The sequence below is a fragment of the Mustela putorius genome, unplaced genomic scaffold (genome assembly GCF_011764305.1).
Source record: "Mustela putorius furo isolate JIRA1106 unplaced genomic scaffold, ASM1176430v1.1 tig00003898_pilon_pilon_pilon, whole genome shotgun sequence".
NCBI classification, from domain to species: Eukaryota; Metazoa; Chordata; class Mammalia; order Carnivora; family Mustelidae; genus Mustela; species Mustela putorius.
Window position 1 is genome coordinate 7,648,704 of NW_025422047.1, and position 27,279 is coordinate 7,675,982.

General features: G+C 39.4%; 2 protein-coding genes across 4 annotated transcripts in view; both read left to right on the plus strand.

The window, feature by feature from the left end:
* The window catches only part of KNL1 (kinetochore scaffold 1), a 75,756-nt gene extending 63,148 nt beyond the window's left edge, over positions 1–12,608 (plus strand). For 2 of the 3 annotated variants that reach the window (XM_004751112.3, XM_013055420.2), the window contains 9 exons: positions 1,618–1,695; positions 2,055–2,094; positions 3,009–3,110; positions 3,600–3,700; positions 6,864–6,932; positions 7,755–7,864; positions 8,509–8,627; positions 9,957–10,079; positions 10,827–12,608. In XM_004751112.3, coding sequence (XP_004751169.1) covers positions 1,618–1,695; positions 2,055–2,094; positions 3,009–3,110; positions 3,600–3,700; positions 6,864–6,932; positions 7,755–7,864; positions 8,509–8,627; positions 9,957–10,079; positions 10,827–10,956 — 872 coding nt within the window. In that variant the 3' untranslated portion in view covers positions 10,957–12,608. The remainder of the gene's footprint in view (positions 1–1,617; positions 1,696–2,054; positions 2,095–3,008; positions 3,111–3,599; positions 3,701–6,863; positions 6,933–7,754; positions 7,865–8,508; positions 8,628–9,956; positions 10,080–10,826) is intronic. The other variant, XR_006602855.1, reaches the window with a different exon arrangement.
* A 7,260-nt stretch (positions 12,609–19,868) lies between these two features.
* Positions 19,869–27,279, plus strand: part of RAD51 (RAD51 recombinase) — a 31,730-nt gene continuing 24,319 nt past the window's right edge. The window contains exons 1-2 of the mRNA XM_045067734.1: positions 19,869–20,146; positions 26,201–26,303. Coding sequence (XP_044923669.1) covers positions 26,217–26,303 — 87 coding nt within the window. The 5' untranslated portion in view covers positions 19,869–20,146; positions 26,201–26,216. The remainder of the gene's footprint in view (positions 20,147–26,200; positions 26,304–27,279) is intronic.

Below are 27,279 nucleotides of genomic sequence, written 5' to 3' on the forward strand. Positions count from 1 at the left end.
TTATGGCCTTGTGGAGCTTCTCATCTAGAAAAGAATATAAGAATTAAACACATAGGGGGTGCCTGAGTGGCTCTGTTCATTAAGCATCTGCCTTCAGCTCAAGTCATGATCTGGTCCCGTCCTGGGATGGAGACCCACCTCAGGCTCCCTGCTCAGCAGGAAGTCTCCTTCTACCTCTGCCTCTCCCCCAAACCCCACTTACGCTCTCTCTCTCTCTTGAAAATATATCTTTAAAAAAAAAAAAAAAAAAAGAATTGAATAGTTTTATGGTAAGTGGTTACAAAAGAGGGGTTACATGGTACTTATAAGGTCCTGAAATAGAAATCTAACCTAGTCAGGTCAAGACCAGCTCCCCTCTGAGGAGGTGGCATTTAAGCTAAGAGCTGAAGACTAAGGAAGAGTTAAAGCGAGGAGGGAAGAGTAGACTATTGAATATGAATACACATGCAGAAGCTCTTATGGGAAAGAATATACCAAGTACAAGGTCTGAAATAAGGCCAATGTGGCTAGAATAGAAAGAGCATGAGAGAGAACATGATCTGAGCTAAAGCTGGAGATGTTAGCTTTAAGGGTCTGGCCATGGAGGGTCTCTTAAGGAGCTTTGACTTATAAAATAAATTTATATAAAGAACTAAAGAGAAAACATAAAATATTTTTAAGAATTAAAAAGAACAGGGATGCCTGGGTGGCTGAGTTGCTTAAGCATCTGCCTTCAGCTCAGGTCGTGATCCCAAGGTCATGGGACTGAGTGCCACATCAGCCTCCTTGCTCAGTGGGGGCCTGCTTCCCCTCTACCTGCTGCTCCCCTGCTTGTGTTCTCTCTTTCTCTCTCTGTCTCTGACAAATAAAGAAATAAAATCTTTATTTTATTTTATTTTATTTCTTTGTCAGAGAGGCAGATGCACAATGACTGAGCCATCCAGGCACCCCAATAAATAAAATCTTAAAAAAAAAAAAACAAAAAGGAAGAATTAAAAAGAACAGGAGTGCCTGGGTGGCTCATTCAGTTAAGTGGCTGCCTTTAACTCAGATCATGATCCCAGGGTCCTGGGATCGAGCCCCACATTGGGTTCCTGCTTCTCCCTCTCCCTCTGCTGCTCCCCCTGCTTGTGCACACACATACACTCTTGGTCAAATAAATTTTAAAAATCTTTAAAAAGAAGTTTTGTTTTTGATATAAAAATCTAAACTCCATTTGGATCTGGGAAGGGAAAAGGATTTTAAGGATGAGGTTTTAAGGTTTCAAAAGCAACTTAAAATTTTAAAATGTGCATGCATGCATTTGTATATGTGTATCTGTTCCTGCTTCTTGTCCATGGGATTGCCTAACAATAACTTTGATGTATGCAAATTATATTTAAACGATTTCCACCTCAAAGTGGCCCCTGAAAAGTTGCTGTTGGAGATCATTGCTGTACAGCTTGAAGTTCACTTGTCTGCCACTAGAAGCAAGTCTTTGTATGAAATTATAATTATAGCTCAGTGCTTTATTGGTGAGGAAGATGAGGAATGATGAGTGCTTGTAAAATATTGTTAACTCTTCATTTTGGGACCATCTTTTTTTCTCATCTCTGGTTGTTTTTGACTGAGATATTCTAATGCACATTGCCTACTTAGAAACTAAGAATTTGGAGGATGGAGAGAAAGACAGTCCTATGGAAGAATGGGATTCTGAAATGAGAGCTGCAGAGAAAGGTAACTGACGGGGTGCCTGGGTAGCTCAGTTGTTTGAGCACCCAATTCCTGATTTTGGCTCGTCTTAATCTCGCGGTCATAAGATCAAGCCCTCCATCAGGCTCTGCACTCAGTGTGGAGTTTGCTTGTCCCTCTCCCTCTGCTCCTCCTCTTTCTTTCTTTCTCAGATAAATACATAAAATCTTTAAAAAAGAAAAGAAAGGTAACTGAATTAATTAAGGAAGTAAAGGGGGAAAAAACAATCTCTTCTTTATTTAGGTGAGATTAAATGATACAGAATTCTCAGTAGAACAGATGATTTTTGTAGCAACATTTTAATGTGTCGATTCTGATAAATTTGTTTTGTTTTCTTTCTAAAGAACTGGAACAGCTGAAAACTGAAGAAGAAGAGCTTCAAAGGTCAGCCTTCATTTAGAATGTTAGAAAATAAGCTAAACTTTACATGACTGAATGACTTCTACCTCCAAAAAACTGAGGAGATGAGGCACATGAGTATTGACTTAAGATTGACTCAGGGCTTCTGCTCCACCTTGAACTTGATCCATCTTAGTTGACAACATTTTCTAAGCCCTTACTGTTTATAGGGTGTTAATCCAACGTAGTACTTCTCAAGCTTGAATAATATCAGGATCCTTTCAAAGAAAATTAACCTAGCATTAAGCTGTTTTTATATTTTACTTTTATAATATACTTAATTATAAGTATAAAATGAGGTATATTTTTCTTATTGTTATGGATCTCATTTAACTATAAGACTAAAATGAACCAAATATAAATAATGACAAACTAATAAAATTCCAACTGACAACATTAATTTGACAGTTGATAATGTTTGGCTAAAATTAATACTAGCAAAATGACTAACAAGGTATAAGTTCTATTTAGCTCTAATAAACTAAAAAAGCCAAACATGGACATCAAAATTATGGCATGTCTCAGTTTTAAGGTGGGCATTCTTATGACCTACATTGTGGTTATATTTTATCATCAAAACAAAGAGTAAATTTTAATAATCTTAAAGAATATGCAAACCTTCAAGGATGCCTTCATGAATCCTAATTTTGAGAACCATTGATTTAAGCCTTTCCTAATTAGACCCACATTTCTAGATTAATGCTTATCAAAGAAAGAAAGAGGAAGGAAGGAAGGACAAAAGAAGCCTGAGAAAACAAAAATGGACGCCATTCACTTCAATGGGGAGCTGTCTAGCATGTGACTTTTTGACTTTTTGACTAAAATAAACCTTTATTTTAATGGGGCCCAAATTGTGACAATAGCCTTATCTCATTCTGAATACCTACTTTGATTTGCAGAAATCTTTTAGAACTGGAAGCACAGAAAGAACAGACCCTTGCTCAAATAGACTTTGTACAAAAACAAACAGATAGAACTGAAAAGCTACTGGATCAGTTGAGGTAAGGAAAAGTAGGTGTCATTTGTTTGTGTTTTATCCTGTGCCTTTGTAGTTGTCTAAATCTATTACAGCAATTGACATGTGTTTGTAATATGTTTAACTTATAATACTATACACTCTAAAAAAGAGTCATGTACCCAACATCAAGTATAGTGACTCAGTGGGTTAAGCCTCTGCCTTCGGCTCAGGTCATGATCCCAGGGTGCTAGGATGGAGCCCCACATCAGGCTCCCTGCGCAGCGGGAAGCCTGTTTCTCCCTCTCTCACTCCCCCTGCTTGTATTCCCTCTCTCACCGTGTCTCTGACAAATACATGAATAAAATCTCCCAAGCCAGTAGAATACACAAATACATGAATACATGAATAAAATCTCCCCAGCCAGTAGAAAAACTTCAGCAACTATTTCTGCTACGGTTAGCATGGTATCAGAAGTTAACTCTCTTCTTCTACCTCAGAAAAAAATTCTTTGTCTCTCTTTCTTTCTCTCCAGCTTGTCTGAGTGGGAAGTCATTGAGTGGAGTGATGATCAAGCTGTATTCACCTTCCTTTATGACACAATAGAACTTACCATCACCTTTGGAGAGACAGTAGGTGAGCAAAAGTAAGATAATTCCTCTGCATGAAAATGTATGGCAAACTCACTAAAGAGTCCAATCTTTATTTTAATACCATAATAACTATTGACATAATGAAAGTGCTGCTGAAAATCTTAGAAAAGGCGATTACTTTTTAATTTCTGATAATAGAATTTTGTTAGATAAGGAATAAAATAAAAATTCAGCTAGTGAAAGTTGACCTTCGTTAGATTACATTAGATGATAGAAATTTTACATATCCAAATAATGGGTCAACATGCTATTTGCGTCTGTTTTTCTGAGTTCCTTTTCTCCTCTGTGCTTTGTGATAGCGGATTTACTCTAATGGCTGGTGACTCTTAACTTTTTTTTGTACTTAAGTTAACCTAAAAAGTTAATTGGAAGTTCTGTGTTTGGCAGGCTTATCAAAATAGGTAGAATCGCTTTATGGTGCCTGGAGAGAGTTCTAGCTATTTTGTTGAGAGTCCCTATCAGTGTCTTTTTGTCTTTTCTCTGAAACAGTTTCAGCACGGCCAACCAAACTTCACAGTCTCCCAGCCTGCACACATGATGTTCCTTAAAATTTCCTTTTCTCAAAGAATACCATTGACGCACTTGGGTAGCTCAGTTGGTTGAGCATCCGACTCTTGGTTTCAGCTCCTGTCATGATCTTAGGGTCCTGGAATCAGGCTCTGTGTTCCACACAGAGTCGGCTTGTCCCTCTCACTCTGCTCCTTCCCTACTCATGCTCTCTCTCTCCCAAGTATATAAATCTATAAAATCTTTCAAAATACTATATAATAAAAATTTTAAAATAATAAACTACTGCTACTACTACTACTACTACTACTAAAATCTTAATAATAATACGATCAACTTCAGTCCAGGTCCAAAATTATAGTTAGGAATTAGAGGTATCTGACTGACTCAGTCAGTAGAGCATGCAACTTTTGATCTCAGGGTCATGAGTTCAAGCCCAACATTGTATGTGAAGCCTAATTTTAAAATAAATAAATAAATAAATAATAGAACTTCGGAATCACTCTATATCTCTTTATCCCTTATCAGACATATCTAATCATCAGTAAGACTTAGTGATTTTAATTTCTTAATACTGACCCACATTTCTTTGTTTCCTGTCAATAGTCATCTCTAACAAAATGGCTATAATAACATTCCAGCTGGCCTTTCTGAATCCTCTCCTTTTCCTCTCCAATTCATCTTCCTTCTTGTAGCTTTGGTGATTATGGTGATTGCTGATCATGCACCTAATATTCTTAGACTAATGATCAAAATATTTGTTATGGCCTATAATGTCTTACATGAATTAAATTTTTCTTCCTTTTTCTGCCTCATTAAACAATTCTCTGCACTTTAGCACATCGATTTCTTTCATTTCCTTTTTATTTCCTTTTTTTTTCTAAGTAGACTCTATACCCAATGTGGGGCCTTAACTTATGACCCTGAGGTTAAGAATCATGCTCGTTCTACTGAGCCAGCCAGGTGCTCCTCTTTCATTTCTTTATAAGATCCTGATCTCTTCATGCTCAGCCATGTTCCATCCTACCTCAGGACCTTCATGATGATGTTTTTTATGCCTGGATGCCCTTTCACTTACTTATCTTTGTCTACTTGAACTGCTATAACAAAAATGCCATCAATTGGGTAGTTTTTGAACAACTGAAATTTATTTCTTATATTTCTGGAAGCTGGAAGTCCAAGATCAGGGTGTCAGCATGGTCAGGTGAGAGTCCTCTTCCAGGTTGCAGACTTCTCATTGTATCCTTACTTACTGGAAGACCAAGCTGTTTAGGGTCTCAGTTATTACTGCATTAATCTCATTCATGAGGGCTCTGCCCTCATGACCTAATAAATGCCTTCCAAATGTCCATCTCCTAATACTATCACAGGGAGAATTAAGATTTCAATATATAAAATACAATGGGGGACACAAACATTCAGACCATAGTACTCCCTTTTCACTAAATAAATTTCTGTTAATAATCCTTAAGAGCTCAACTCAGTTACCACTTCTGCAGGAATGTTTTCCCTGACTCTCCTTTTACCCACTCCCTCTACTATTTGCCCTCTTATTATATATATTCTCATTGCTTCCTGCTGTTTTCCTTAATAGTGCTTATCACTGATTGTAGTTTTTGGTGTTTATTAGTGTAATTATCTGTGTATCCTCCTGAGACATAAGCTTTTTGAGAATATAAATTGATTGTCTCTTTGTCTCATTATCATATCCGCAGTGCCTAACACATAGAAGATATTCAACAAAGTCAAAAGAATCCAAATTTGAGAGACAGGAGATAACTCTAGAATTTGGAGGAGGAAAGCTCTTCTGGCTCTCATTACCCTAATGCTAAAAGCATAAAACATTTTCACTGTATTTGTAAAAAGATAGTATGAAGAGATCATAGTCATTTTTTTATATGGTGCCTGAAAATAGTGTCTTTGCACAAAAGTTAGGAGTCAAGGAGGAGGCCTTGCTAAATTTACAATAAATGTACTACACCTTAAATTTCCTTCAAAGACTTGCCAGTAAATGTAGTTCAGCAATCTCAGGGGAGCCTTTACCATTATTCTTACCAAAGAATAATATGATTCAAGAATACACCTTTAGGAGAACCTGGGTAGCCTAGTTGGTTAGGCATCTGCCTTTGGCTCAGGTCCTGGTCTCAGGATCTTAGGATTGAGCCTTACGTCAGGCTCCCTGCTCAGCAGAGAGCCTGGCTCTCCCTCTCTCTTCCCCTTACCCTATTCATGCACGCACATGCTCTCATTCTTAAATAAAATCTTTAAAAAAAAAAAAAAGACACCTCTTTAATTGCCTATATAAAAATAAAAAAATAAAAAAACCCTGCTACCCAGAAATAGTAGGATTCTAAAGTACTGAGTTGTATGTGGCTTAAAATCAGAAAATAAAAAGAAATAATGGGGTGTCTGGGTGGCTCAGTCAGTTAAGCATCCCATTCGATTTCAGCTCAGGTCATGAGATACAGCCCTGTGTGGGGCTCTGCACTCAGCATGGCCTCTACATGTCCCTCCCTCCCTCTACTCCTCCTTCTCCCCTACCCCTGCCTGGCTTGTATAGGTGTATACTCTCTCTCTCAAATAAGTAAATTAGTAAACAAACAAACAAACAGTGCTACTCTTATTCTGGTTCTTTCTAGTTGGTCTCCCTTTCCTGGACAAGGCTTATAGGAAGATTGTTGACCTGAATTTTCAATCTCTGTTGGATGGTAAGTTCAAACACTTATCCACTAAAAATGTGTTGAATATTTACAAGTATAATTTGCTCCTTGAGACCTCTTTCATATACAAAGTAAATATAAACAATAATAATAATAATAATTTGTCCTTAGAAATGTGTACTAGACATAAAATTTCTTGGATAATGTTCTAAATGTTGGGTAGGATTTTAAAGAAACTATTTTTTAAAATATTACTAGATTTTAAGCAATGATTAATGATAACTATTTCCATAATTCAAAAATTACCGTTCTGAGTACTTATTCTATATCAAGCAGTTGTATTACTTATATCAACACTTTGAAGTAAGTATTTCTTGTTTTATAAATAGGCAACTATAGCTCAAAAGAACTAAGCGTGTTTAGGATCCCTCAGGTTGTAAGGGGAGTCAGGATTTAAACTCATTTGTGTTATATTAAACTTATGGTTTTAAGCAAGCTCTATTCCATATATGATAAAGGCTTGAGTTTTTATAAGAATGTCTGTGGGGCACCTGGGTGGCTCAGCTGGCTAAGCATCTGCCTTTGGCTCAGGTCATGATCCCAGGGTTCTGAGACTGAGTCCTGCATCAGGCTCCTTGCTCAGTGGAGAGCCTGCTTCTCCTTCTCCCAATCCCCTGCTTGTGCTCTCTCTGTCAAATAAATAAAATCTTAAAAAAAAGTCTATGTGCACTATATACACATTGATATATGTGCTTGAAAATAAAATGGAAAGGATACTTAAATACCTAGTAGTTTGAAGTTATTTCTAGCTTATGTGTATATTTGAAAATAAGTAATACCCTGTTTTGATTTGTTTTTTTCCTTCCTCAGAGGATCAAGCTCCTCCTTCTTCCCGTTTAGTTCATAAGCTTATTTTCCAGTACATTGAGGAACAAGAATCCTGGAAGAAAAAATGTACAACACAGCATCAAGTACCTAAGGTAAATCTGATTGAAATATTTTAAAGGAAAATTATGTTATCTGTCCCAAAAAACAGAACTGAAATGTTAAGTATATAACATTAGATCCTGAAACTATAAAAATATTGTTTAACTTCAAGAGATTCTTTATAAAAGAGCCACTAAAGGAAGTGGTAACATGGCCGAGTGGTCTAAAAAAGCCATTAAAGGGGCGCCTGGGTGGCTCAGTGGGTTGGGCCTCTGCCTTCGGCTCGGGTCATGATCTCAGGGTCCTGGGATCAAGCCCCGCATCCAGCTCTCTGCTCGGCCGGGAGCCTGCTTCCCCCCCACCACCTCTGCCTGCCTGTGATCGATCTCTCTCTCTTTCCGTGTCAAATAAATAAATAAATCTTTAAAAATAAAAAAATTAAAAAGCCATTAAAAATTGAAATGTTTGGGGCACCTGGGTGGCTCAGTGGGTTAAAGCCTCTGCTTTCGGCTCAGGTCATGATCCCAGGGTGCTGGGATCGAGCCCCGCATCTGGCTATCTGCTCCGCAGGGAGCCTGCTTCCTCTTCTCTCTCTCTCTCTGCCTACCTGCGATCTCCCTCTGTCAAATAAATAAATAAAATCTTTAAAAAAAAAATATTGAAATGTTTTCATAATTTTTCTCCCAATTTTTCCTAGATGCTTCAAGAAGTCTCACTGGTAGTGAGCCGTTGTAGACTCCTTGGAGAGGAAATTGAGTTTTTAAAGAGATGGGGACCAAATTATAACCTAATGAACATAGATGTGACTAATACTGAGTAAGTATATTAGTTCCCCAGGGCTGCCATAACAAAGTACTACAAACTGAGTGGCTTAAACAACCACAGTTTATTGTTCACAGTTCTGGAGGCTAGAAGTCTGAGATCAAGAATTAGCAGGGTTGGTTCTTTCCGAGGAGCTGTGCGGGAGAGTCTATTCCATGACGGTCTCCTATGTTCTAGTGATTTGCTGGCATACCTTGGCTTTAAATACATAATCCTAGTATCTGCTTTCATCTTCACATGATGTGCTTCCTGTGTGCATGTTTGGGTCCGAATGTCCCCTTTTTATAAGGACACCAATCATTTTGGGTTAGGACACCATCTCACTCCAGTAAGACCTCATCTTAACTAATTAAATCTTCAGTTACCTTATTGTCAAAATAAGGTCACATTCTGAGATACTGGAGATGAGGGTTTCAACATGGATGGCAGGAGGGGACATAGATCAATCTGTAACAGTAAATAATGAGTAAAAAATGTATTAAAGGGATGCCTGGGTGGCACAGTGGGTTAAGCCTTTGCCTTCGGCTCAGGTCGCGATCTCGGTCCTGGGATCAAGCCCCACGAGGGGCTCTCTGCTCAGCGGGGAGCCTGTTTCCTCCCTCTCTCTCTGCCTGCCTCTGCCTACTTGTGATCTCTCTCTCTCTCTCTGTCAAATAAATAAAATATATTTTTTAAATGTATTAAAAATGATTTAATGAGTTTTATGGCCAACAATGAAAATGATACTAGTAATAATAATCTTTGTTCCAGATTTTTTTTTAAAGATTTTATTTATTTATTTGACAGAGAGAGATCACAAGTAGACAGAGAGAGAGAGAGAGAGGAGGAAGCAGGCTCCCTGCTGAGCAGAGAGCCCGATGCGGGACTCGATCCCAGGACCCTGAGATCATGACCTGAGCCGAAGGCAGCGGCTTAACCCACTGAGCCACCCAGGCGCCCCAGTTCCAGATTTTTTTTAAAAGATTTTATTTATTTATTTGACAGAGATCACAAGTAGGCAGAGAAGCAGGCAGAGAGAGAGGAAAGGAAGCAGGTTACCCACTGAGCAGAAAGCCTGATGTGGGGCTCGATCTCAGGACCCTGGGATCATGACCTGAGCCGAAGGCAGAGACCTTAACCCACTGAGCCACCCAGGCGACTCTGTTCCAGATTTTTTACCCACTGTCCATTTAATAAGGACAAGTAAATAATGTACCATCTAAGTTTCACATATGAGTATAAAAGGAAAATGTATTTGTTTCACTCTGTTTTTTGTTTTGTATTTTTAATTGAGGATCTTGTCTTTTATAGATTGAGACTTTTTTTTTTTTTTTTTTTTTTTAGATTGAGACTTTTATTCTCCAGCTCTACAGCATTTGCAAAATTTGAGATAACTTTGCCTCTCTCAGTCCATTTTCCAACTGTCCCATTACCTTTCTCCATTCAAAATCACCTTGGAATCATTGGGTAAGTAAAGAGCCAGCAGGATAGGGCTCCTGAGTACTTTTTTACCTATGTTATATCATTTGAAGGAACTCTCAAAGTGGTCAGAAATAATATATACCATTATTGGATATACCAGTAATGGATAATCCATAGTGAGTGCCAGTTGTCACTTCTGACTTCATTTTGAAAAATTTGTTCTCTTAAAGTCAGTGGCCTTCATTTCTAGTTCCAGTGGATGCTGGAGATAATTGGTCTATTCTTTTATACTTGCTCTACTTTTTGAATACTCTTAACCTAAAACAGGAATGAAGAAGGGAAAAAAATGGGCATAAGCTTAGCCCAGATCATATATAAATAACTTCTATGGACTTAAAAACAGAATAATCATGTAATCACTTAATAATCACTTAAAAAGTTGTGTAATCATAATGCTTTTGTAACCAGATATAATAATATTTCATTCCGACTATATATTTTGTGAATTTTTAGACACACTGCTGACAGTTTTTAAGATAGAGTTTACAATACACTCACCTCAAATCCATCGCCCAACAGTTGTTATTTTTAGCTAAGTCAAGATACCTCATAGTTCATAAAGGATTGCTCTTAGGCCTTGTTTTTGGAATCTCAGTTCCTGTTGGACAGGCTTTTACTAGAAATGCCTATCTGTGCTTTCTAAGAGACTCAGAGACCATACCCAAAAACATGAATTCCAATGAAATGGAGGTAAGTTTACAGAAAAATTAATGAAACTTTTGTTCTTTCCAGTCAAGATGAAATCACTGCAATTCTATCTAAAGTGCCATTGGATGACAACTACCTAAAGAATGTAGTCAAGCAAATTTACCAAGATCTGCTTCAGGACTGCCATTTCTACCACCAGACGCATGGACTATAGCTAGAAGACCAAGCACAGTGTACTTCATAATGATATTATGTCAGCTTATCTATCTCAGCTTAATTTTTGTCTTTAGGTCCTAGAAAGAAGCCTAGTAAAATTCCTTCTGATGATGTTACAGTTAATTTGTATGCTTGGTTTTTAAATCTCTGCAGTCAGGAATGATGGATCGCCTCAAACTGCATATTATCAAACTGCCAATCTTTTTACAAGAGGTTTAAATAGTAGAACACTTAGGGAAAATTTCTTCTAATTAAAGTTGTGCCCTCTGCTATAGAACAAGCCCTGAGAAGTAACTTAAGTATAAGAAGAGCTGTCACCAGTAACAAAATCATTAACCATTTCCTCATATACAGAACTATGATTTTTAAGTTGCCTGGCTTCTGTCTACCAGATATTTCTGGAATAGAGATATATCTGTGTACAAACTATTCATCCTTTTTTTTCTCCATTCCAGAAATGTTAAGAAAAAACAATAGCCCTCAGCTATTCAAATGGTTGCCATCTTTTTTTGAGGACGTTGCTTTCTTTTATTATATAATGTCTATCAATGTTTTCTTATGTATAGTTTTGTAGAGAAAGTTAATTCGTTGTGGCTCAGTACATATATGTAAATTTTTTTTTTTTTGTATATTTTTGATGTAGCAAGGAGATATATATAGAAATATGTAGCACTGTATAGAGAGATACTCTTCTGTCTGGGCAGTTTCCATCTTTCTGAAGGATGCTTTACACCAAGATTCTCAGTCTCTTTCTATTAAATAATGGTACTTCAAACAATATCACATTTGAAACTACCAGTTTTGTCAATTTCTGGCAGTAGTAATGAATTTAATGTGAATATTTGTTTCTCAAACCATACACAAATATAAGCATATTCATTGATACTGAATGATCAGTATTATCTTTGAGATAGATAAATATGAGAAAACGTCAACCCAAACTTTATTCAAATCCTAATCATGATAAATTTTTTTCTTTTATATCTAATTCTAAAGTATATATGTATTTTTAAACTAATTCACCTTAACATTTTGCTTTATACTTTAAGATCAGGTTAAAGTCCTATAGGTCCCATGAATATTATCTTCGCTCTTGAATTGGCTTTTACTTCTGAGCCTTTGGTCAAGAAGATCACATGGTCCTTTAAGCTTCAAAAGTCAACATAAAATTTATTTTCCATAAAAATCAAGATGATGTTCTTTATTTCTATGAACTTCTTGAAAAACTTTTAAAGTCACCAATATTGTCTGTTTTCCATGAAATTTAAATTACTTTTCTTAATGGAGTTGTTTCATTTCTTTTCTGTAAACCTGGAAAGTAGAAGTTTTGTTTTGCATTTTGGTAACCTGGTATGGACCAACTCCAGGAATGATTTGGCTTATAATTATGGTCTCTGCTTCCTGAGTTTGCCTACATAATTGTAATATTTACTTAATTGTTTGCATTTGTATTTGTTCAAAGGATTGGCTATTTTTATATAATTTTTTGGAAATTGTTCCTTCACTGTTTAGAAGCAGGTTGGTTTTTGCACTATTAAAATAAGTTTATTATAGGAAATCTTTTAAGCAGTGTCTCTTTATGAAGTGAAGAGGTTTTTTGTTCTTTGTTTTTTTACCATATATTCAATAAACATTTGAAGATAAACCAAAGAAAGCTCCTTCTAGAATCACCCACTTATTTGAAAACTGAGATAAGATTAAAATATGTCAGGACCTGAGTATAAGAACCAGATACAAACCACAGTTCTTTCTTTTTTTTTTTTTTAAGATTTTATTTATTTATTTGACAGACAGAGATCACAAGTAGGCAGAAAGGCAGGCAGAGAGAGAGGGGAAGAAACAGGCTCCCTGCAGAGCAGAGAGCCCGATGCAGGGCTCGATCCCAGGACCCCGGGACCATGACCTGAGCTGAAGGCAGAGGCTTTAACCCACTGAGCGACCCAGGTGCCCCTACAAACTGCAGTTATTTCTATGTCTAGGTCTCTGAAAGACAGTAAAAGAAAACTATTTGAAGTTTCTCAGGAAACTATCATTTCTTTTTTTTTTTTAATTTTTTAATGTTTTAAATTTCTTTTTAGTGTATCAGAATTCATTGTTTATGCACCACACTGTGCTCTATATAATACGTGCCCTCCATAATACCCACCACCAGACTCATCCAACCTCCCACCCCCCACACTTCAAAACCCTCAGATTGTTTTTCAGAGTCCATAGTCTCTCATGGTTCATTTCCCTGAAACTATCATTTCTATGAGCTAATGGAGTGGTTCTCAAAGCCTAGTCCCTAGGCTAGTAGTGTCAGCTTCACCCCAAACCTGCTGAATCAGAAACACTAAGGGTGGGGACCAGTATTCTCTGTTGTGGTTTTTTTCCTTTTCTTTCTTTTCCTTTTTTTTTTTTTTTTAAGATTTCCTTCATTTATTTGACAGAGAGATAGGGAGAGAGCACAAGTAAGTAGAGTGGCAGCAGAGGGAGAGAGAGAAGCAGGCTCTCTGCTAAGCAAGGGAGCCCAATGTGGGGCTCAATTCCAGGACCTTGGAATCATAACCTGAGCTGCTTAACCAACTGAGTCACCCAGTCTCGGGTTTTTTTCTTTATTTTTTTAAAACAACTTCACCGAGGGGCACCTGGGTGACTCATCTATTAGGCCTCTGCCTTAGTGATCTCAGGGTCTTAGGGTCAAGCGCCATTTTGGACTCCTTGCTCCATGGGGAGCCTGCTCCTCCCTCACCCTCTGCTGCCACTCTCCCCGCTTGTGCTCTCTCTCTCTCTGTGTCAAATAAATAAAATCTTAAAAAAAAAAAAACTTCACCTAAATATAATTGACATCATACAATTCACCTATTAAAGTACACAGCTTGGGGAATGCCTGGGTGGCTCAGTCGGTTTGGCATCTACCTTCGGCTCAGGGCATGATCACATGCCCTGGGATTGAGTCCCACATCAGGCTCCTCACTCAGTGGGAAGCCTGCTTGTCCCTCTGCCTTCTGCTACCCCTGCTTGTGCTCACTTGCTCTCTCTCTATCTGACAAAATATTTAAAGTGCACGGTTGGGATACCGGGGTGACTCAGTTAAGCAACTGCCTTTGGCTCAGGTCATGAGCCTGGGATCAAGCCCTAAGCTGGGCTCCTTGCTCAGTGGGGAGCCTGCTTCTCTCTCTCCTGCCAACTGCTCCTGCTGCTTATGCACGCACGCTTGTGCTCTCTCTCGTTATCTCTCTCACTGTCAAATAAATAAAATCTTACAAAAAATAAAATATTTAAAAAGTGGTATATATACACAAAGGAATACTACTCAAAAAAAAGAAACCTTACCATTTGCAATGACATGAATGGAACTAGAGGGTATTATGCTAAGCGAAATAATCAGAGAAAGACAATTATATGATCTCATTTGTGGAATTTAAGAAACAAAACAGGATCATAAGGGAAGAGAGGAAAAGTTAAAACAAGAAGAAATCAGAGAGTGAGACAAACTGTAAGAGACTCTTCATTATAGGAAACAAAGTGGAGGGTTTCTAGGGGGAAGGGGGATAGTGGGATAGGGTAACTGGGTGATAGACATTAAAGAAGGCTCATGAGGGGTGCCTGGGTTGGTCAGTGGGTTAAAGCCTGTGCCTTCAGCTCAGGTCATGATCTAAGGGTCCTGGGATCAAGCCCTGCATCGGGCTTTCTGCTCAGCAGGGAGCCTGCTTCCCTCTCTCTCTGCCTGCCTCTCTGCCTACTTGTGATCTCTGTCTGTCAAAGAAATAAAGTATTGAAAAAAAAAAAAGGGCACGATGTAATGAGCAATGGGTATTAGACTGATGAATCACTAACCTCTACCTCTAAAACCAATAGTATGTTATATGTTAATTGAACTTAGATTTTTAAAAAATGAAACTGTGATAGTTGTTTGCCAAATTTCCTCCTAACTTACCGTTTTATTTGACTTCATTATAGGTTTTACCATTTAGAGTTTTAAAGATAAGTAGTCAAATGTATCAATATTTTCTTTTATGACTTATGAGTTTGTGTTATATTTAGATTCTCCCTACTGTAAAATCGATGATTTCTCTTAGAACTTTTATGGTTTAATACTTTACATTTATGTCTTTAAATCGATTGGGAATTTATCCTAACAAAGGTTAAGGATCCAAATTATTTTTTTTTTCTAGATGGCTATGTGGCTATCCCAGCACCATTTAGTAAATAGGCTATTTTCCCCACTGATTTGGAATGCTTTTTTTATCATATACTAGATTTCTCTACCTATTCATATCTGAGTGCAGTAGGCAAAGTAGTAGACAGCACCCCGCCCCACCACACCCAGATGTCCACATCCCCAAACCTGTGAATGTCACTTTACATGGCGGTAGCAACTCTGCAGAGCTTTTGAAGGATCTTGCATGGGGAGACTATCTTGGATTAGCTGGGTAGGCCCAATGTAATCACAAGGTTTTTTAATAAGAGGAAGTCAGGATGTCAGAGTCGGAGAAGGAGATGTGATCATGGAAATAGATCAGAGTGTTGACTTTGATGAGGGAGGAAAGGACCTTGAGCCAAAGAATTTGGATACCTCTAGAGACTGGAAAAGGCAAGGAACAGATTTTCTCCTAGGACCTCCTGAAGGGAAACAATTCTGTCAACACCTTGCTTTTAACCCATTAGGAATTCTGATCTCCAGAATTGTAAGATGATACATTTTTTTTAAGCCATATATTTGTGGTAATTTGTTACAGCAGCAACAGGAAACTAAGACATTGATCAAACTGTTCTGTTCTATTGACCTATGTTATTGTAAAAGTCCTTTGTAATTTTTATAGTTTTTTGTTTGTTTGTTTTTTGAGGAGAGAGTTGGGGAGGGGCGCGGGAAAGGGAGAGAGAGAATCTTTTTTTTTTTTTTTTTTAATTTATTTGTCAGAGACAGAGGGAGAGAGAGCGAGCGAGCACAGGTAGATAGAGAGGCAGGCAGAGGCAGAGGGAGAAGCAGGCTCTCTGCCGAGCAAGGAGCCTGTTGTGGGACTCAATCCCAGGACCCTGGGATCATGACCTGAGCCGAAGGCAGCTGCTTAACCAACTGAGCCACCCAGGCGTCCCGGAGAGAGAGAATCTTAAGCAGGCTCCACACTTAGCACAGAGTCCAACACAGGACTCCATCTCATGGCCCTGAGATTATGACCTGAGCCAAGATCAAGAGTGAGATGTTTAACCTACTGAGCCACCCAGGTGGCCCTGTAATTATTACAGTTTCATAATATGTGTTAACATCTGGTCATTTCAGGCCCTTAGGTTTTCCTAGCTCTTCTTGCTTTTTTATTTTATCATATAAAGGTAAGAACTAGCTTGTTTTCTTCCCCAAAAACTCTTAATGTAATTTGTAGAAATCACGTTATATTAAATTTAATGAACAGCTCATCAACAATTGATATCTTTAAGATATGAGTCTTCCACCAGTATATTTTTCTGTTTTGTGTCCTTTGTTAATATCTTAAAATTTTCTTTATATAGGATGTGCACTTATTAGACTTATTCCAAGGCATTTTATATTTTTGTTACAATTTTTCAAATTATCATAATAAAAACAAGATAAATTCAAACCAACAGTGCAAATAATATACAAAAGATTACAGATGAAGGCAAAGTCATCCAAAATATCACTAGTGAACATCCTTCCACATACTAGGTTTTCTTTTTTTTTTTTTAAAGATTTTATTTATTTATTTGACAGACAGAGATCAGAAGTAGGCAGAGAGGCAGGCAGAGAGAGAGAGAAAGAGGGAAGCAGGCTTCCTGCGAAGCAGAGAGCCCGATGCGGGGCTCGATCCCAGGACCCTGAGATCAGGACCCGAGCCGAAGGCAGTAGCCCAAACCACTGAGCCACCCAGGCGCCCCCACATGCTAGGTTTTCTTAGCCATAAAGGGCAATGGCTATTGGGTAGGCAACTAATGGTGATTGCTGTGAAGTGCATTGGGATTTCTGTTGTGAATTCATTGATGTTGATGAATTTTCAACTTTATAATTTTGAGTCTTCTCTGGGAGGATGGTTTTAGAGATTTTTCCATAAAGATCCTGAACATTTTTTAAAGATTATTTATTTATTTATTTGACAGACAGAGATCACAAGTAGGCAGAGAGGCAGGCTCCCTGGTGAGCAGAGAGCCTGATGTGGGACTCGATCCCAAGACCCTGGGTTCATGTCAGGAGCCGAAGACAGAAGCTTTAACCAATGAGCCATCCAGGCGCCCCCTGAACATTTTTTTTTAAAAGATGATCCTGAACATTTCTAAAAGCGTATTCCTAGACACTTATGGTTTTTGTTACAACTGTGAGTGGGATCATTTTGCATTATATTGTCTAATTAGTTAGTAAGTGCTGATCTTTTTATATTTTCATAATTGGTTACACTAATGTACTTTCTTATTGTCCCTTAAACTATCCAGGTATATAATCATATCTGTAAATATTTCTGAACACTTACATCTTTTTTTATTATCTTGAATTATTACACCCTGTGACATTTCCTAAACAATAGTAAATAATAGTGGCAATAGACAATTTTCTTTGTTTCTTTTTTACATAAGTAATCTCTATACACACAACGTGGAGCTCAAACTCACAGCCTACAGCCCCGAAATTAAGTCATGTGCTCCTCATACTGAGCCAACCAGGAGCCCCAGTTCTTGGTTTTAATGAAAGTATTTCTAACATTTCACAAGTAAACAAACAAAAGCAGCTTGTTTGGAGTATCTGCTTTTTTCTTGATCATGCTAAGGAAGCATCCAATTCCTTTCTCCCATTTTCCCCATTAATGAGGAATTAATGTCAAATTTTATTGCTTTTTCAAAGTGAAATTAACCATATGGGCTTCTCCTTGACCTGTTAAGGTGGTCAATTATAATAGATTTCCCCATACTGGATCATCCTTGCACTACTCAATTGGATCACTTGGACAAGACAGTGGGTTTCCCTTCCGGATTTCCCTTACTATGCTCCAGACTGTGTCAGGAAATTATTATCCTTGAGACAAAAGGTTAGGTTTCTCATGATTAAGTTTTTTTTTTACTAGAGGTTACCTCTTTGAGATTTCAAATAGGTCACTGGACGTAATCTAGGATATATTCAAAACTTTTCCACTATGCACTTAAACATATTCATATGGATTGCTAACTTAACTGTTAGCAAGAACACTAGTTTGTCTTATTTCCAAATGTTTAGTGTGTTGTCTTGGAAGAAAAGAATGGAAACCTACTCAAACTGGTTTAAGCAGAAGAAATGGAAGGGAGATTTATTGGCATTTAGGAGTATTTCATAGATCTCGAGAATAGTAAGCACTGTTGGGCTCCTGAGAAATTGGAAAGATTTGGAAAACAGATTTTAAAATTGTTCCTTTCTGTCTCATTCTCTCTCACTTTCTTGGTCTCTTAATTTCTTAGTCTTCCTATAAGAGGGGTTTCTCTGGTTTGACAACCACACAGTCATAGGAATTTGATTTTAATGAAAGGTCAAAGTCACATGTGATTTCATTCAACCAAGAGGGGTTTGCAGATGCTCTAAGGAAAGGGTGTGAAGGGGAGGTAAATGTGGGTATATTTGGGGGCGCCTGGGTGGCTCAGTGGGTTAAGCCTCTGCCTTCCGCTGAGGCCATGATCTCAGGGTTCTAGGATCTACGCCCCCCCCCCAAGTGAGGCTCTCTGCTCAGCAGGGAGCCTGGTTCCCCCTTTCTCTGACTGTCTTTCTGCCTACTTCTGATTTCTCTCTGTCAAAAACTTTTTTTTAAGTGGGTATATTTGGTATGGCAGTTACTATTATCCCCAGATACTATTTATATAATTACTGTTAGGTTGAGTCTGCCTCCAGAATGCTTCCTGAATCTGTTCTGTCATTGATCAAACTCAAGGAAGCCTTCATCCCTTGTCCAAAATATTACAAGAGCTTCCTGACAGTTTTTGCTATCTTTACTCTTTTCTGAAATCTGTCATTGTCACAAGACAACGGTGGGAGGATTGAATAAAAACTTCATGAACTTTAAAACATCCCACAAAGATAAAGTAGTGGTGGGGGGAAGAAACAGATCATAGGAGTCTTCTGCTTAAAAATTTTCAATGATTTCCCCATTACCTAAAGAATAAAGATTAAAGCTCCACACATGGTCATAACTTTCTTCATAACTTGAACTAAATATTAACTTCACAGAATCCGCGCCTCCAGGACTCTTTTCCTCCCTCATCAGACAATTCTATGGCTTGACCACGTCGTTAAATTCCATGCCCATACTGTTCTATATGGTTATGTCCTCCATCTCCTCTTCTTTGCCCAGGAAACCCCATTCACCCTTTAAAACCAGAATATAGGTCAAACTTTCCAGAAAACTATGAGAAGGTAATCATGTCTTCTTCCTCTTGCAAATCTCTAGCAAATTACCAAGACATGACTAGTATTTCAGGCATTTTCTCCCCTTCACTAGCTCTGTTTTCCAGTTTCATCTGTCTACTCGAGCATCCTCGGCTCTACCACATCCAGAGACCTGAAAAACCTCAGGCTGCAGGAATATGACATGACGAAGTCGGAAGCTCAGAGCAGACACAGGCTTAGATACTTTGGAAGCAAATCGAGAACACCTCTGTAAAGCCAGGCTTTTCCGCAGAGGGGCTGAGGCGCTAAAAACGCCAGGCGCCCGCGGTGCATACTGGGAGTTGGAGTCTCCGGCCGACCCCACTACCTCTTGGAAGTTGTGGTCCTTGGTCAAGTGAAAGAGAAGACTTTGGCGACTTCCAAACTGTGAATTAGTTCTTAGGGGTAAACGGAAAAGAGAACTCCTTGACATCATGCAACATCAAGATCCTTGGGCCCACCTCCCGCTCGCGAGCAGCGGCAGGGCGGGCTAGACTGTGGCACCGAGGTGGGCGGGGAGACGTTACGTTGACGCCGGCGTGACCCTTCCGGTGCATTTGGCGGGATCTCCGAAAGCTGCCGGGCGGGGAGAGTTGTGCGGCCACCCTTCGTCTGAGGAGAGCTAACGCTCCCTGGGGGGCGTAGTTGGGACCTAAAATTTGCGTGGATTGTGTGCAGGAGGCCGGCCCAAGGGAGTAGAGAAGTTAGCAGCAAGGAAGGTGTCTGGAATCCGTCCGGGGTCGGTCGCGGACCAGACCAGCGGACATAAGTCGGAGCGTGCAGCCGGCCCGAGTGAGAAGCGCTGCGGACCGAGGTGAGTGTGAGGTGTATACCTGGTCCCTTTCTACGTCGGGGTACGTCCCCGCATTAACCCGACCGGGCCTGTGGTCTGGCCGCCGGCTTATGCGCCCCTCTGCGCCGCATGAGAAAGCGGAGTTGGCGCGGCGGAGCAGGGGCATGCCTGGGCCCACCCCACCGTCAGAGCTGGTTGTGGCGAAAACTGAAGCGGTCCCCAGGCTCCAGAGCTGGGAGGGAACCTAGAACCCTTCATTTCCAACACCCATTTTATGGGCGGGGGCGAGAAAGCCGAGATCCAGAGGGGTGTACCAATTTAATGTCACAGCTGTTTATGTCAGAGCCAGGGTTTCCGGATTTTTGGTCAGTCCACTTACCATTACTCCGTGCTCTGCTTACCAAGTACCCGCCTCCAGTTTCCTCAAAGGTGTTTTCATTACCTAATGCGGAAGACTGTTCACGTGATACCTAGGGACTCCTCTCCAGTGAGGTTTCGTTGTTTTTTTTTAACTTCTAAAGTGTAGTGTAATATGCATATAGAAGATGCACAGATCAGAAGTGTATAGAGCTCTGAATTATTTCAAAGAGAATATACCTATGTAATGACTACTCAGGTCAATAAATAGAATGTTGTCGGCATCCCAGAAACTTCCCTTGTTCCCACTCTAGTATGAACCTTTTTCTACCCAGAGGTAACCGCTCTATTGATTCTAACATCACTGACTAAGTTTGCCTTTGTTTGAATTTTGTATAAGTGATACTGATTATATTTTTGTGTCTGGTTTTGCTCAACATTCTGTCTGTAGATTCATACATATCTTTGTATATAGTAATAGTTCTTTTTTGTTGCCATATTGGATCCCTTCTTCTTTCTGCCTATGGTGGACATTTGGTTGGTTTCTAGTTTCTGACTTTTTTTTTTAAATATTTTATTTATTTATTTGACAGAGAGAGAGAGAGAGAGATCACAAGTAGGCAGAGAGACAGGGGGAAGCAGGCTCCCCGTGGAGCAGAGAGCCGGATGCAGGTCTCAATCCCAGGACCCTGAGATCATGACCCAAGTGGAAGACAGAGACTTAACCCACTGAGCCACCCAGGCGCCCCTAGTTTCTGACTTTTAAAAGGAGAAAGGCTGCTGAGAACATTCCTATATATATTTTGGTGCACATGTGTCTGCTTTTCAGTTGGTTAGTAATACAGTGTTGAAATTCCTGGGTGGTAGCATTTGTTTATATTCAACTTCCACGTTTGTTTATTTACTTTTGTTAAACATTTGATTTATTTGTCAGAGAGCATAAGCAGGGGGTGCGGCAGAGTGGGGGTGAGAAGCAGGCTCTCAGCTGAGCAAGGACATTGTATCCCAGGGCCCTGGGATCACAACAAGCAGAAGGCAGGTGCTTACCCAACTGAGCCACCCAGTTTACATTTAATACCAGTTTTCTAAAGTATAAATTTACATTCAGACCAGCAGTGTATGAATGCTTAGTTGTTACATTCAGACCATCAGTGTATGAATGTTTAGTTGTTTCACATGCTTGCCAACACTTGATGTTGTTGATCTTTTTAATTTTATCTATTTTGGTGACATATAGAAATACCTCATGGTTTTAATTTTCCTGATAATCATGTTGAGCTTTATTGGTTCATATGTTTATTGTTCATGTTTGTTTGGCTTTTTTTTCTTTTTAAGATTTTATTTATTTATTTGACAGACAGAGACCACAAGTAGGCAGAGAGGCAGGCAGAGAGGGGGAAGCAGGCTCCCTGATGAGCAGAGAGCCAGATGTGGGGCTTGATCCCAGGACCCTGGGATCATGACCTGAGCCAAAGGCAGAGGCTTAATCCACTGAGCCACCTAGGCACCCCTGTTGGTTCATATGTTTACTAGATATCTTCTATCCTAAAGTGCTTTCTCAGATTTGCTTTTCTATTGAGTTGTTCTTTCTTGCTGATTTGAAGTTTTATATATATATATATATACATACATACACAAATTTTTTTTAAGAATTTATTTATTTAGGGACTCCTGGATGGGTTAAGCCGCTGCCTTCGGCTCAGGTCCATGATCTCAGGGTCCTGAGATCGAGTCCCGCATCGGGCTCTCTGCTCAGCAGGGAGCCTGCTTCCCTCTCTCTCTCTGCCTGCCTCTCTACTTGTGCTCTCTCTCTCTCTGTCAAATAAATAAATAAAATCTTTTAAAAAAAAAGATTTTATTTATTTATTTGACAGAGAGAGAGAGAGCACAAGTAGACAGAGTGGCAGGCAGAGGGAAAGGGAGAAGCAGGCTCTCTGCTGAGCAAGGAGCCCGACGTGGGGCCCCATCCCAGGATCTTGGGATCCTGACCTGAGCTGAAGGCAGACACTTAACTGACTGAGCCATCCAGGTGCCCCTGAAGTTTTTTATATATTTTAATTATCAGCCTTGTTTGTATATGTGGTAAATATACTGTAGTTTGACTTTTTGTTTTCTTAGTAGTGTCTTTTGATAGAAGTTCTAAGTTTAAATGTAGTCCAATTTTTCAGTCTTTTCTTTTTTCATTATTGCTTTATGTATCCAGTTCAAAAAATCTTTGTCATAAAGTCGTGAAGATACTCACTTATATTCCAAAAGTTTTGTTTTAAGTCTTACATTTAGGTCTGTAATTGAATTGGAAATGGATGGTTCTTCTGTATGTGGGGTGAGGGGGTGGTTTATTCTGTAAGGCTCTCCCATCAACCCAGCACTGTTTATTCAAAAGACAGTCCTTTCTCCATTACTCTGCAGGTCTGTCTTTTTCATAGATTATGAAGGGAGATACGGGTTTTTTTGGTATTTTTTAATTAAATATTTTATTTATTTATTTGACAGAGGGGTAGGGAGCACAACTAGGCAGAGTGGCAGACAGAGGGAGAGGAAGAAGCAGGCTCTCTACTGAGCAGGGAGCCTGATTCCGGGCTTGAACCCAGGACCCTGGTTCCCTTATGAAGGGAGATATTTAAAGTTAAGTTCCATTCAGGTGATCCTGATATTTAGCACTATCATAGACACACATTATGTTAAATCAGCTATCTAAGACATGTGCATCAACAACAAATGATCATTTCTTAAGAAGACACAGATGGCAAACAGACACATGAAAAGGTACTCAACATCACTAATCAGGGAACTGCAAACCAGAACCACAATGAGGTATCACCTCCCTTCTGTCACAATGGCTAAAATGAAAAAGGTAAGAAATAAGGGATCCTGACTGGTGAGAATGTGGATATAAAGGAACCCTATGAACTGTTGGTGCACTAATTTACATTTAGTGCAGCTTCTATGGAAAACAGTATGGAGGTTCCTCAAAAATTTAAAAATAGAAATACCATGTGATCCAAAATTTCCATTACAGGGTATTTACTCAAAGAAAATGAAAATGTTAACTTGAAAAAAATAAAAGCTCCCCAATGATTACTGCAGCATTATTTACAATAGCCAAGATATGAAAGCAACCCAAGTGTTCATCCATACATGAATGGATAAAGGAGATATGGTAGGTATGTATTATGTATGTATAATACCTACAGTGGAATATTACTCAGCCTATAAAAAGAATGAGATCTTCCCATTTGCAACAATATGGAGGGACCTAGAGGGTAGTATACTAAGTGAAATAAGTCATACAGAGAAAGACAAATACCATATGATTTCATTTGCATGTGGAGTGTAAAAATACAAAAATAAATGAAAGCAGGAACAGACCCATAAATACAGAGAGAACTGATAACTCCCAGAGGGGAGGAACAGGAACGGGCAAAATGGGTGAAAGTGAGTGAGAGGCACTCACTTCCAGTAACAGAACAAAGGAGTAAAGGTCAAAGTAAAAAAAAAAAAAAAAAAAAAAAAAAAAAAAAACAAAGGAGTAAAAGGTACAGCATAGGGAATATAGTCAGTGGTCTTGTGTTGTATGGTGACAGATGGTCGCTACACTTGTGGTGAGCATAGCGTAACATACAGAGTTATCAGAGCACTATGTTGTACACCTAAAATTAATGTGACATTGTGAATCAACTATACTTTTTTAAAAAGGGAAAAAATGGACCTCTTTTGTCAAGTCTTGAAGAATGGAGATTTCATGTGTTATCTTTAAGTTAAATTTATCCAGATTGTTAAATTGTTCAGATTGTTTTGGTGTGATTTTAATTCATTTATTCTTGTGAACATTAAGACTTGTTCACTTTTGGGGCGCCTGGGTGGCTCAGTGGGTTGGGCCGCTGCCTTCGGCTCAGGTCATGATCTCGGGGTCCTGGGATCAAGTCCCACATAGGGCTCTCTGCTGAGCAGGGAGCCTGCTTCCTCCTCTCTCTCTCTGCCTGCCTCTCTGCTTAGTTGTGATCTCTCTCTGTCAAATAAATAAATAAAATCTTTAAAAAAAAAAAAAGACTTGTTCACTTTTGGGGTGCTAGGGTAGTCCAGTTGGGTAAGCCTCTGACTCTTGGGTTTGGCTGAGGTTATGGTCTCAGAATCATGAGATCCAGCCCTTTTGGGCGCCACACTAGGCACAGAGCCTGCTTAAGATTCTCCCTCTTCCTCTGCCACTACCCCTCACCCCTGCCCTGCATTCTCTCTCTCCCCATCCCCAAAAAAAGTTTTGCTCACTTTTACTAACATCGTTGAAGATAATTAAAATTTTTTGTTCTCCATTACTTTCAAACTGAGCAATCTTAACTATCATAATAACCTGACTAGGTGTAGGCCTAATGCTCTATGGATTTCAGACTGAGCAGGGTTCTTGAATGTTATTCATTTGTGCATTTTTTAAAAAGATTTTATTTATTTATTTGACAGACAGAGATCACAGGTAGGCAGAGAGGCAGGTAGAGTAGGGGGGAAATAGGGTTCCTGCTGAGCAGGGCCCAGTGCAGTGCTTGATCCCAGGACCCTGAGATTATGACCTGAGCCAAAGGCAGAGGCTTAACCCACTGAGCCACCCAGGCACCCCTCATTTGTGTATTCAATGGTGTCTGAAATTGATTAAAATGGTAATGTTTAAATTCCAGACATTCCCCCCCGCTTTTTTTTTTTTTTTTTTAAGATTATTTATTTATTTGAGAGAGAGAGAGCACACATGCCTGCATGAGCCAGGGGAAGGGCAGAGAGGTAGACTCCCCATTGAGCAGGGATCCTGATGTGGGACTTGATCCTACGACTCTGGAATCATGATCTGACCTGAAGGCAGGCGCTTAACCAGCTGAGCCACTCAGGCACCCTAAATTTCACACATTCCTATTGGAAGCAGAATATGTGCATCCTTGGCTGAGATGAGAAGTACTTTCATCTCAGTCTACTGCCTTATCAGGAGTAGAGGCTTATGGGCAGTCATTCAGTACTTTCATTTCACTCCTCTCCCACCACCCCCAAACCCTACTTGTTTGAAGAGAACAATAAAATTGAAACAGTTTAATGAACTTTCACCAGTTTTATTTTTTGTTTTTTGTTTTTCAAATTTTAAGTAGAGTCTTGCAAAGTCCACTTTGGTTTACCAAATACTTGCCAAACACCTAACATTTCATGTATCATGGGGTGTACCCAAATTGTACACAAATAAATAACTTGGCCCCTACCCTCAAGGAATGTGAAGCAGGAATGTGAACTGGGGACATAGTTGGTCTAGTTAAGCTGTGCATCTTTAAGAAGCACACTAGTCCTGGCTCTTCCTAAACTATATCTGATAGAAGTAGCTAGGTGGAGGGACACCTGGGTGGCTCAGTTGGTTAAGCCGATACCTTTGGCTCAGGTCCTGATCCCAGAGTCCTGGGATCGAGTCCCATAGCGGGCTCCTTGCTCAACGGGGAGCCTGCCTGCTTGTGTTCTCTCTCTCTCTCTCTCTCTCTCTCTCTCTAACAAATAAATAAATAAATAAATAAAGTCTTTCAAAACAAAACAAAACAAAACTGTCTAGTGGAAGGGAAAGCTGGTGAGATATGTTCTTTTTTCCTGCCATGGGTAGGTCAGTGATTAGACCAAAAGACTAACAAGTAATTCTTCAGAGATTTATTTCAAAATGAACTTTGCAACTCTTAACTTTTTCTGGCCATCTGTATTTTTCAGTATTGAATGCTGAGTAATGGCTATGCAAATGCAGCTTGAAGCAAATGCAGATACTTCAGTGGAAGAAGAAAGCTTTGGCCCACAGCCTATTTCACGGTTAGAGGTATGTGCTTAGTTGTTAATTTTAGAATTATAATGCTAGATTACAGTCTCCTACCTTTTGGGAGAACTTAGAACCTTTTCATAACCATTGATTTATTACCTAAGGTCAAGACCTAAATTAGATTTTTCAAAAGTGTTATCAAGAATCCTGCTGCTAAACATGTCTGGCCATATCTCTTTTGTTAAGAATTCTCCTCCTACTTTATCATTTTTCTTTCTTAGAATTGGACTGTCAAAAACTAAAAGCCCTAGGATCTCATGGTGGAGTCTTGGTGGAGTCTTTATACTGTTTATGAAATTACAATCCAGAGAATTAGAGTGGCCTAGGACAGCTATGCAGGAAGGGAGAGGAGCATTGTCTCTCCATTGACTCATATCTGTGCTGAAGTTACTAGCAAGACAGCTGTTGTGGTCAGGGAGAAGGGCTTGTAGCTATTAAGGTGTAAGTGTCAAGCTCCAATTCAGGATTCTGCACAGGAACATCAAGCATTGGACCTGGGCCCTTGCACTATTTCTTCCCATTGTACAGAGGCCCCACATTGTGAGTGCTGCAGACATAGGCTAAGAGAAGTAGGAGGGAAAGCAGAGAAAGCCTTTATTCTTCCCTTTACACATATTCCTCCCACCTCAGCTAAACTTCAAGACTCTAGCAGAAGTTAATATAAACGATGTTTGTGATAAATATTACAGAGTTCAGCATCATAACTTCTGGTATTATGAGCATCCTTATACCCACACATGCATTTTGCTTATTGCTTAAATATCAATAGGAGAGCTTATTTCTGTGGGCAGACCCTCCCCTCTCAAAAACCCTTCCTAACCCGCAAAAATATACACATTCCACCACTAATATTGTCCCAGCAGTCATAGTTTTGATGGCTAATAAAATCAAAGCTGAATTTGTGGGATGCCTGGGTGGCTCAGTTGGTTAAGCAGCTGCCTTCGGCTCAGGTCATGATCCCAGTGTCCAGGGATCG